General features: G+C 45.7%; 1 protein-coding gene across 1 annotated transcript; it reads left to right on the top strand.

The window, feature by feature from the left end:
• The first annotated feature begins 7,901 nt into the window (after positions 1-7,901).
• On the top strand, positions 7,902-10,192 carry LOC127056547 (zinc finger and SCAN domain-containing protein 29-like). Its single transcript, XM_050964533.1, has 2 exons — positions 7,902-8,424; positions 9,642-10,192. Exons 1-2 carry the CDS (start codon positions 7,902-7,904, stop codon positions 10,190-10,192), a joined length of 1,074 nt encoding a protein of 357 aa, XP_050820490.1.
• Positions 10,193-12,389: the final 2,197 nt, after the last annotated feature.

Here is a 12,389-nt window from a genome sequence, read left to right as displayed (position 1 = left end):
TGAACTCCTTCCCACCTCCAAGAGATACAGCTTGGAATCACCTATTGTGGAATACACAGAAGCAATCACTTGAAGAAGAAAAGACAGTTACCTTTTCCGTAACTGGCGTTCTTCAAGATGTGTTGCTCATGTCTGTTCCACATCCCGCTTTCCTTCCCCTCTGGAGTTGTCTGTCAAGAAGGAGGGTGGGGGGAGTGTGCAGTGTTCCTTATACCGTCCCATGGAGGCACCACTCCAGGGGTCGCTGGGGCGTTCCCCTACGGGTACTGCTAGAGGAAGAACTTCCGGCACCGGTGCACGTGGCGAACAATAGACATGAGAAACACATCTCGAAGAACACCAGTTACGGAAAAGGTAACTGTCTTCTCTTTCAGTTCCTCAGTGGGCTGACTTCTTGGCACTGTGAGGGGTGGGGAGGCAAAGGTGGTCAGTGCAAGTCAAAGCTGCTGTAACTTGCGCTGGTTTGGCTGGTTTTCTAGGCATTGTTCTATCTCCAGGGGTACTTAGAGTGTCCCTTGTCTGAGCATCTCCCACTCACTAATGGATTTAGCCTCACAAAACCCTTTGAGGTAGGGAAGTACTATCCCCATATTACAGATAGAAAACTGAGGCACAGGGAAGATCTAGTGAGTTGCTCCCAGTCATACAGGGAGTCTGTGCCTGAGCTGTGAATTGAATCCACATCTTTTGAGTCCCAGTTCAATGTCCTGTCCACTAGACCAGTTTCCCTTCTCTTCCATCACTGAGAAGCGGTGGAGCGTGTTATCTTCTGGCTCTGCCTCCTTTGTTTTTACCTCCAGCCAACCCACTGCAGAGAAGGATGACGGGGTCTGGGATAAAGCTGTGTCACCATCACAAAGAGACCTGAACAGGTCCCAAAGATCAGATGAGATAGTCCAGATTTACACTAGTGTAACTCAGAATTTGATTGATGGAATATTTCTATTTACGCTTCTAGATGGATTTACTAACATCTCTCAGAAGGCCTCCGAGTGTCTTCTTTAATCAGCCAATTTATATTGGTAAAGTGTTTTGAGATTCTCAGATGGAAGGTGCAACAAAATACTAGTCATTGTTGGTACAATGTATCCAAGGGTGTGTCTGCACTAGGGAGAAAGGTGCATTTTTATAGTGTCATAGCTAACACATTATAAAATCCTCCTGTAGACAGGGCAAGTTGTAGTTTGACCTCAGTGTATCTGACTGAGGTGAACCCAGGATACAACCACAACTTGCCTTGTCTATACTAGGATTTTACAATGTATTGGTTAGCACAACATTTTTTCCTAGTACAGAAAAGGCCTAAATAGCATATTCAAAAGCAAAGACACATAACTGGAGGTATATGTGTCATTCTGCTGCAGGATGACAACCATTTCCTAAAAAAATAAAGTTTAAAATTTGAAGCTAACCCAAACTGAAAAGTAATTTCCTGAGCTTGTAAAAGTGTAAAAGAAAGTGCCTGAACATTATCTGAACCAAAGACTATGAATGTGGGAGGTAGACAATGTTAATAAAAGGACACACTTGAGTGTGGTGGTGTGAATATACCAGATTAGTAGACAGTCGTAGAATCATATGCTGGAAACGAGTTTCAATTAAATGAGCATACTCCATAGAACTATTGAATCTTAGCTGGATAAATGGGTTTTAGAGGAATATATGTGTTTTTGTTTTTACCATGAAGTCACTTGATAAGGTGGTAATAAAAAGGTTAGAGTTTCCACTTTGACTGAAGCTGAGCTGTAATAGGGGATTCATTTCCATTTCTGAATCTATTTTGGGGCAGGGGAGAGAGATCTGTGCCTTTGTCGGCTCCGGAATTAGACTTCTGTTCAGTGAGTTTTATGTTCTTGACCCTACGTCTCTGCCCTTGAAAAGGTGCGGTACCTAAAATCCACTGCAATGCAGTAAGTCTGAGCTTCAGTTTAGTGCCTGATAGCCATTATAATGCCGTGCTGATGGTGGTCCCTGTTGAAGAAATGAACATATGTGATGTAAACAGGGACCTTTGAGGGGGCATTATGAAAACTTTACCCTGGTGAAGTGGAGGTTATTTTTCATTTATCCCAACCATCTTTGATTTTCAGCTGTGGTCCTGAGTAGCTGGTGTCTTTTCCTTTCTCCCTACTCATCCACACAGGTTGCCTTTATAGATCTGCTGTGTTTCTTTCCAGAGACAGCTTTTATTTCTTGCAGAAATAATTGCAAACTCTTACTATAAACACCACCATCTACTAGTACAGACCAGCTTTAACATGCAGGCATGATGGATAGCTGTCCATCCCTAGCAGTTGGGATGGCTGATATGAGCTACACCTAATCTGTGCGAAAAAGTAAGCAATACTGCTGGGATAGAACAGCTAGCGCAGGATGGATGTCTCTGTGAGTGAGTGTGTGAGTAAAAAAATGCAACCGAGGGCAACAGTGATGAATTCATAAGAGCATAAGAACAGCCATCCTGGGTCAGACCAAAGGTCCATCTAGCCCAGTATCCTGTCCTCTGACAGTGGCCAATGCCAGGTGCCCCAGAGGGAATGAACAGAACAGGTAATCATCAAGTGATCAATCCCGTCATGCATTCCCAGCTTCTGGCAAACAGAGGCTAGGGACAACATCCCTGCCCATCCTGGCTAATAGCCATTGATGGACCTATCCTCCATGAATGTATCTAGTTCTTTTTTTAACTCTGTAATAGTCTTGGCCTTCACAACATCCTCTGGCAAGAAGTTCCACAGGTTGACTGTGGGTTGTGTGAAAAATACTTTCTTTTGTTTGTTTTAAACCTGCTGCCTATTAATTTCATTTGGTGGCCCCTAGTTCTTGTGTTATGAGAAGGAGTAAATAACACTTCTTTATGTACTTTCTCCACACCACTCATGATTTTATAGACCTCTATCATATCCCCCCTTAGTCATCTCTTTTCCAAGCTTAAAAGTCCCAGTCTTTTAAATCTCCCTTCGTACAGAAGCTGTTGGATACCCCTAATGATTTTTGTTGCCCTTCTCTGTACCTTTCCCAATTCCAGTACATCATCTTTTGAGATAAGGCAACCAGATATGCACTCAGTATTCAAGATGTGGGCACACCATGGATATATATAGAAGCAATATAGAGGCATACCATGGATTTATATAGAGGCCAGCATGTCCCTGTGGCCCACGCCGCTTCCCACGGCCACTGGGAGCTGCAGGCGGTCGTGCCTGCGGACGGTCAATGTAAACAAACTGTCTTGTGGCCCACCAGTGGATTACCTTGACGGGCCGCAGGTTGCCCACCACTAGTGTATAGTATATAGAGCGGTATAAGCAAGTTGTTTTCTGTATGAAATTGTATTTTGTACTGACTTCATTAGTGCATTGTATATAGCCTGTTGTAAAACTAGACAAATGTCTAGATGAGTTGCTGTACCACCTGGAAGACCTCTGCATACCTGGAGGGTACACAAACCCCTGGCTGAGAAACATTGCCTTAGATAAACACACCATCTTTCAGATAAGCATCTGAAGCATGTGTCTTCTCAGGACCAAAACCAGAACTAGCCGTACTGCACTGAATCAGGACCAGGTCCAGAACATGTATGGGGAAAAAAACAAAAGTGCAGGTGGAGGAGGGCAACCTGGAGAGTAGAAAGGAGGTGCCAAAAGCAATAGGAGTACAGAAAGGAAACTGGGTGAGGAACTTGTCTAGAGTGGTGCAAGGGGTTATAAAGATGACTAATGGGATAAAACTTAAGGAAGTGAGGAAGAGGCTGAATATCAGGAAAGAACTATTAATGGTGAAATCATCTAGACTTCTCAAAGGAAGTGGCAGCAGCCCTATTGCTTGATTGAGTTTCTCCTAAGGAGAGGTCCAGATTCTCTGCATCTTGAAGTCTTTAAACCATAATTTGAGGACTTCAATGGCTCAGACACAGGTTTGATACAGGAGTGGGTGGGTGAGATTCTGTGGCCTGTGTTGTGCAGGAGGTCAGACTAGATGATCATAATGGTCCCTTCTGACCATAAAGTCTATGATTCTAACAAGACTCAGAACTGAGCCCTTGGCAACTTGTGAAGGACAGGACTGGGAAGCAGGGAATGCTGTAGATTGAGTGTGTGGAGGGCAGACCTGGACTAGGAGGGATTGAGGAGCATTGTAGAACTGTGGGGAAGGAGGTGAGCCAGCCTTGTGCCCGACTCATAGCAACATTAGTCCCAGTTAGTCCTCCTCTGACATGAATGCCAGTTTTCTCACAAACAGTAATTATGCAGTTAAATGGATTATTTGGGGGGAAATTTGTTTTTTTGTTTTAAAAAGCTGTGTCTTCTAGCAGCACCTTCTACATTGCAGCAAAGAAGGTGAAATTCAGCCCTGTGCAGAGAAATGGAACAGGGCAGTTCTTGGATATCAGAGGTGAGGACTTAGGGTCTGTGTAGGCTGCAGTAAAAGACCTGTGACTGGCCTGGGTCAGCAGACTCAGGCTCATAAGGCTCTGGCAGTGGGCTTATAAAATGGCAGTGTGGCTGTACCATACCATACCATACCATAAAGGCTGTGACCAGTAGATCTGGTTGGAAATGTTTTGATAACACAATTTTTTGATGAAAATGTCATTTTTGTTGGAATCGAAATATTTAAAACCCATGTTGATTTGGACAGTTTCATTTCGAACAAGCCCCCAGGTGCAGTATGCAATCACGTAACTCCCCAGTTTGATATTTTCAGAATGGAACAATTCCATATCTTTGTTTCAAAATGAATTTTCGAAATTAAGTTCATTGTTTTGTATAAAATGTGAAAGTTTAAAAAAGTGGAAATTGGAATGAAACATCTCAATTTTAATGAAATGTTTCAATTGATTCAAAATGAAACTTTTTTTCAGAATTTAATTCTGTCAGAAATTTCAAATGTTTTTGTTTTCTTTTGGAATGGAGTTTTTTTTCTAAATTGCACAATTTCCTGCACAATGGAAAATCTGGTTTTGCCTACCCAGCCCTAGTGATGAGAGTTGAAACCAAGGACCTTGGGAGTTAGAAGCATGAGTTTCTACAGTTTGAGCTAAAGGCCTTGGCTCTATACAGAAGGGAACCAGCAACATTCACTGTATTAGACACTCATACTAGCGTGATAGGTGGTGGTATAAAATCCTTAGGATACTACCACCCATCACCCTAGTGTCTAAGTGCCTGAACAGTGAATTACACATAGGCCTTGTGTTTGCTGCCTGCATGAAAGTGAAATTTCACTCAGACTGTATTTTAAGGAAAAGCTATATACTGAAATCAATGGAATTACCCCAGCCTAAAACTGGAGTAGCAAAGTGAGGGAACCTGACCAGGACTTTTTTTTTTTAATATTGTAGTATGCAAACACTTGTTTCTGGAAGGCATTGCTATACATTTATTGTTTAACACCAGAAAAATTATTTTTCTCCACAGTAAGAATTTCTGTAAATACACAAGCCTAATGAGGGTGCAGTTTTGTCAGATGTACTTGGAAGGCAGCTTTTTTCATTCCTGATGGCTGGATCATTTATATTTTTGTTTTCTGTTTTTGTAATCTCTATTAATGTTTTTGCTAAAAACCTGCAAGCCACTGAAGAGGAATGAATATTTATTATCTTCCCCCTATTTCTCTATTGCTGATCTTAATGGTAAATTATTAATTCAGATTGAAATACAGATAAAACTGTAATTGGTACCACTTAAATCTGCTTTTCCTCCCAAAACTTGTGCTCAAGATAGACAAGATGACTGCATTCCAAGCTGCAAAGACTAGCTATTTAAAATTGTTTACCTCCACACTTCAGCAGAATGCTGCCATACATGATAAATGAGGTAAATAAAGGTGCCTTTCAAGTCCAAATAACTCCACCAGAAACTTAATTATTCTGAGTAATTTAAAATAATCTAACAAATGGAACAATGCCACAGTGGCTTAATAAGAAATTTGGGAACACTGCATCACATATGAACAAAACCATTTGAAACACAATTCAAGCTTATCTCCATATTTTTGTAAGTTCCTGCCTTCTGTTTAACTTTAGGATAGAATGACACTTCAAACACAGAGTTGATAAAAAAAAATCTCATTCAGAGTTTCTTATTCACTACCAGGTCACTGGATATTATTATTTATCTCTCTCGTGATAACCCATACTTTTCCATTTGGGGTTTAATTAATGAAACTCCTCCTCATTAGATAGATAGAAGTAGGAAATTAGGCCCTAGTTTGTCATGTCCTTGAAGAATGATGACTTTTAAAGTTAGCATGAAAATCCCTGCCCACCCCAAAATCAGAAAAAAAACTCCTTACTTCTGAGTACAGAGAGCTATTGCTAGCCAAGAAAATGACTTTTAAAAATACAAACTAAACTAAAGGACATTATCCTTAACGGTGATTCCAATTGAAGAAGATGAAATTAATCCATCACTTTACTAGTGTAATCTGGGTTTGTTTCTGCTGAAAATATATTTGGGAAACTTCCTTAGCGTTTGTCTCTGAAGATAGGCATCTGGTCCCTTTTAAATGACTAGTCTGCTTACTTCAGCATGATGGTAATCTCAGACTTCTGCCTAGAGTATGTGCTGACAAAGAGCACCAAACAGATCTTTAATAAAACTTTGAATTCCTCTCCAAAGCAGGGTTTAGATGCAGGTTTCAAATGTTTATCTAGAGAGAATTCACTCGCACCCTAATCCCAAGCTTTCATCCGTTTTCTAATCATTTTTGCTTTGTATTGCAGATGCTAAAGCTTTTCATGAGTAAATGCAAATAAAAAAGTAGCTAAGAAAAAATGCACCGTTATTAGAGTCAGGGGATTTTAAAAAGAAGGTTATTCCAATGTCTGCTGGTTAAAACAAACATGAGCACTCTCTCTGAGTGCGTCTCAATTCCAGCTGCCTGAATCCAGCCATTACTTTTAATCTATTGATACTAAAATCTCCTTGGGCCTCATTATGTCTTAATTGTAAAAGGAGCTCAGTATTACTGGTGCATTTTACACAGTCTTCTGCAGAAAGTATTCATGCACCCGGCAGTGTTGGAGAGATTTTCTTTCCCAGGTTGGGGGATTGTAGTCCAACTCACTAGCACCTACTGTTGGGTTAGCTCCCAAGGAATGTATACTAGTAGCTGGAAGTGATATTCTCAGCTATGGGAATAAATTTAGATAAACTTAGATTTTAGATCAGTTTTGGGCCTTTAAAGAAACAGCAGTGTTTTGTGAATACCAGCCTTGTTATCATGGTATAAGCACAGATGGTAAGTTAAAAAAAAAATCAACAACTACCAGGAAGTACATTAAAATAAATGACAAATCATTATTCTCTCATTTGATGCCTATTGTAATTGTCTGTTAATGGGGATGGAAGGATGCTATCTAGGGGCTGGATGTTCCTCTCTATTCCTTGGAGGGGGAGAAAAAGAATGATGATACTAGTTTGGAAGAGGTGCTCAGATCTCATGATGCTTACCTGCCAGCAAAACAGGCATCAAATTGCACATTACTTAATGCTGCTCTTCTGAGGGCTTGGCTACACTAGAGAGTTGCAGCGCTGGTGAGGGGGTTACAGCTCTGCAACTTAGGATGTGGCCACACTTGCAAAGCACGGCCAGCGCTGCAACTCCCTGGTTGCAGCGCTGGCTGTACACCCGGTCGAGCCTCGGGTGTAGGGATTCCAGCGCTGGTGATCCAGCGCTGGTCAGCAAGTGTGGACGCCCACCAGCGCTTTTATTGACCTCCGGGGTATAAGGAGGTATCCCAGCATACCTTAGAAGCCTCTCTGGTAATCATGCACACTCCACTGCCCTGGGCTCAGCTGACCCCTCCTTCAAATGCCCCGGGAATTTTAAAAATCCCCTTCCTGTTTGCTCAGCCAGGTGTGGAGTGCAATCAATTATTCAATCAATCAGCGACCATGCCTCCACGCCCCAAACGAGCCCCAGCATGGAACAATTCCGAGCTGCAGGACCTCATCAGTGTTTGGGGTGAGGAAGCTGTGCAAGCACAGCTGTGCTCCAGAAGGAGAAATTATGATACCTGTGGGCAGATATCGCAGTCCTTGCTGAGAAGGGGCCATGAACGGGACGCGTTGCAGTGCAGGGTCAAAATAAAAGAGCTGAGGAGTGCTTACTGCAAAGCCCGTGAGGGAAATCGCCGCTCAGGAGCTGCCCCCACAACCTGCCATTTTTACAAGGAGCTGGATGCCATACTTGGGTGTGACCCCACTGCCAATCCGAGGACCACGATGGAGAGTTCAGAGCAGGGAGAAGTGGGGGAGGGTGTAGAGGAAGCTGACAGTGAGGCTACTGGCGTGGAGGGAGACACCCTGGAGTCCCAGGAGGCATGCAGCCAGGAGCTCTTCTCAAGCCAGGAGGAGGCTAGCCAGTCGCAGCAGCAGGAAGTTGATGGTGAGGAAGAAACTGAGGAGCGTGCTCGGGGTAAGCAGATTTTTATGTTTTGGGAGAGGAGGGTTTGGGTTATGGCTGCCTGCATGCATGCCTAAACGTGGAATAGCCCATTGATTTGCTCTATCACGTCTCTGTAATCTGCCTCGGTAATCTCTTGAAAAGTTGCAGCCAGAGCGTGCGCAATGTGCTTTCTCAAGTTTATCGGGAGAGCCACCGTGGTCCTTGTCCCGGTCAGGCTAACTCGTCCGATCCACTGTGCAGCGAGGGGTGGGGGGACCATGGCTGCACACAGGCAAGCTGCATAGGGGCCAGGGCGGAATCCACATTGCTGTAGAAGACCCTCCCTCTCTTCCCAGGTAACACGCAGCAGTGATATATCTGGCAGTAGGAAACCCTGTTGAGAATTTAGGGATACTTGAGTGCAGGGCGCCAGGTTCGCGTTCCCCCCCACAGCCCCGCGGTGCGTTCCGGTCTCCACACCCCCTTCCCAGCAGGCAGCCAGTCCCGCAGTGCGCTCCGGTCTTCCCCCCCCCCCCAGCAGGCATCCAGCCCCGCGGTGCGCTCCGGTCTCCCCACCCCCTTCCCAGCAGGCAGCCAGCCCTGCGGTGCGCTCCGGTCTCCCCCACCCCCTCCCAGCTGGCATCCAGCCCCGCAGTACACTCCGGTCTCCCCACCCCCTTCCCAGCAGGCAGCCAGCCCCGTGGTGCGCTCCGGTCTTCCCTCCCCACTTCCCAGCACGTAGCCAGCCCCGCGGTGCGCTCCAGTCTCCCACCCCTCCCGGCAGGCATCCAGCCCTGCGGTGCGCTCCGGTCTTCCCCCACCCTTCCCAGCAGGCAGCCAGCCCCGCGGTGCCCTCCGGTCTTCCCCCACCCTTCCCAGCAGGCAGCCAGCACAGCTGTGCGTTTCCACCCCCCCTCACCAGCAGGCTGGCAGTTACGCGGACCGCCCCCCCCCGCCAGCAGCTTGCCACTTTCCTGTTCACTACTGTCCCCTGTGCAGGACACCAGCTACCTCCTGTACCCAGTGCAGATAAACCCCAGTGACCCATCGGTCAATTCCCCCTCCCAGGTGCACTCGGGGCAGAAACACTCACCCCATTGCTCGCCATGCCTTAGCTTCCCTGGCCTCTCTGTGTTATGTGAGGTATGTGGGAAGGATGCTACAAAAAGTCTAAAAACTCCTTCACTGTGTGATAATAAACAATGTAGCCTCTGTGTATTACATGTTTCTATCTATGTTTTTTTTAGTGACCTTGACTAATGCAGCTGGATCACCGGCCTCACGTCGGTTGCAGAACTTGAGAAAAAATCCCCGAAAATCAAAGGAAGAATTGATCAAAGCAGTTATGATTCACTACAACAGAGAAAGTAGGAAGACGCAGGAATGGAGAGAGAAAATGTATGAATGGAGAGAGAAAATGTATGAGTGGAGGCAAACAGAAAGCAGGAGAAAGGAATTGGCTATCAAAAAAACCTCAAAGCAGATGATAAGCCTCCTGGCTCGCCAAACTGAGTCTTTCGAGTCTCTCGTAGCCATGCAGGCAGATCTGTACCGTGGTAACCCACACTCCTCCCAAAGCTCTCTTTCTTGTTCCCCAGTATTTGCACAAAACACCTTTCTCCAGCAGCCAGTTTCTTATTACCCCCAGCTGCCCCCAAGACCTGTACGATCACCTAGCAGCCCTGATAACTATAATTCTTACCCTGTGCACTCCACCCCCATTACCCTGCAGCATAGTAATCCTGAAGTGCAACAGACATTGAACAGTAATCAAAACAGGACATATTCAAACCTCTGAATGTACAGTCCACCACCCTAACCCCCCTGGCCTTTTATGTACTGTACTTTGAATAAAGGATTTTATGGCTTTCACAATACGTTTTATTATTGCAGGAAGTGGTAAATATTGTACCCCAAGGTAGAACAAAGCACAGCAAAGGCACCAAACATTACTGTTGGCTCTCAGCATCAAATTGCTCCCTTAAAGCATCCCTAATCCTTAAAGCCCTTTCCTGGGCCTCCCTAGTAGCCCTGCTCTCTGGCTGTGCAAATTCATCCTCTAGGCGTCGAACCTCAGAGGTCCATTCCTCACTGAATCTTTCACCCTTTCCTTCACAAATATTATGGAGGGTACAGCACGCGGATATAACAGCGGAGATGCTGCTTTCCCCCAAATCTAGCTTCCCATAAAGACACCTCCAGCGGGCTTTCAAACGGCCAAAAGCACACTCCACAGTCATTCTGCACTGGCTCAGCCTGTAGTTGAACCGGTCCTTGCTCCTGTCAAGCTTCCCTGTATACGGTTTCATGAGCCATGGCATTAAGGGGTAAGCGGGGTCTCCAAGGATCACAGTGGGCATTTCGACGTCACCTACTGTGATCTTGTGGTCTGGGAAAAAAGTCCCGGCCCTCAGCCTCCTGAACAGGGAACTGTTCCGAAAGATGCGTGCATCGTGCACCTTTCCAGGCCATCCTGAGTAAATGTCAGTGAAACGCCCACGGTGATCCACAAGCGCTTGCAGAACCACGGAGAAATACCCCTTGTGATTAACGTACTCTGATGCCAGGTGGGGTGGTGACAGAATAGGAATATGCGTCCCATCTATTGCCCCTCCACAGTTAGGGAACCCCATTTCTGAAAAGCCATCCACAATGTCCTGCACGTTCCCCAGAGTCACAGTTCTTCTTAGCAGGGTGCGATTAATGGCTGTGCAAACTTGCATCAGCACCTTTCCAACGGTGGACTTTCCCACTCCAAACTGGTTCGCCACCGTTCGGTAGCTGTCTGGAGTTGCCAGCTTCCAGATTGCAATAGCCACCCGCTTCTCCAGTGGCAGGGCAGCTCTCAATCTCGTGTCCCTGCGCCGCAGGGTAGGGGCGAGCTCAGCACACAGTGCCATGAAAGTGGCTTTTCTCATCCGAAAGTTCTGCAGCCACTGCTCGTCATCCCAGGCTTGCAGGACGATATGATCCCACCACTCAGTGCTGGTTTCCCGAGCCCAAAGGCGCCGTTCCACGGTGCTGAGCACGTCTGTTACTGCTACAAGCAATTGAGTGTCTTGAGCTTCAGGTGTTTCAATATCATCGTCTGACTCCTCACTGTCACTTTGCAGCTGAAGGAATAGCTCCACTGCCATGCGTGATGTGCTGGCAACATTCATCAGCAAGGTCCTCAGCAGCTCAGGCTCCATTTGTAACAGAAATCTCAGAAATCGCGCTGCAGACTCACAATGCTGCCAAACTGCTCGGAATGTGTAGCAAAGCACCACGGGGCATTGGAACAGGAAGCGGAAAGACTCGCACACTTCCTTCCCCTTCCCACAAGCCACAGCGCCAAAATGGGACGAGGTGCTCTGTGGGATAGCTGCCCACAATGCACCACTCCCAACAGCGCTGCAAGTGCTGTAAATGTGGCCACACTGCAGCGCTGGTAGCTGTCAGTGTGGCCACACTGCAGCGCTGGCCCTACACAGCTGTACGAACACAGCTGTAACTACCAGCGCTGCAAAACTGTAAGTGTAGCCATACCCTAAATCTCAGGCCAGCCTGTGTCTTCTTCCTAACTCCATGATGGGACAGGGGGAGGGAGTAGGTGGCATAGACAAGTAGGTAATAAATAAATGGTGGCACCACTGAGCTGGCCATGCTGACAAAGGAGGCCCTTAAAGGGGCAGGTTTTGCAAAAGTATGCACTGAGATCCACTGACTTGAGGTTAAGATTCTCCGTGTATCCATGGGGATGCATCATTCTGAGTGGAGTTGGCCCGGAATTTTTTGATAAAACATTTTTCCTTTGGAAAATGCCCATTTGTTGAAACCAAAACTGTTTGTAGGAAAGGGTCAGATTCAATACATGTCTCCTTTTGGAGAAAATTTCGACATTGTCCTGTTTTGACAATTTACAGTGAAATGAAAACGTTCCATTTGTCCCTTCAAATGACTTTTCATGTTGTAATTTAATTAATAATATGAAAAAATTAAAATGAAAAAGTCAA

This window comes from Gopherus flavomarginatus, chromosome 8, assembly GCF_025201925.1.
Source record: "Gopherus flavomarginatus isolate rGopFla2 chromosome 8, rGopFla2.mat.asm, whole genome shotgun sequence".
NCBI lineage: Eukaryota > Metazoa > Chordata > Testudines > Testudinidae > Gopherus > Gopherus flavomarginatus.
The sequence above is the reverse complement of the archived record's forward strand: the minus strand, read 5'-3'. Positions and strand labels throughout refer to the sequence as shown.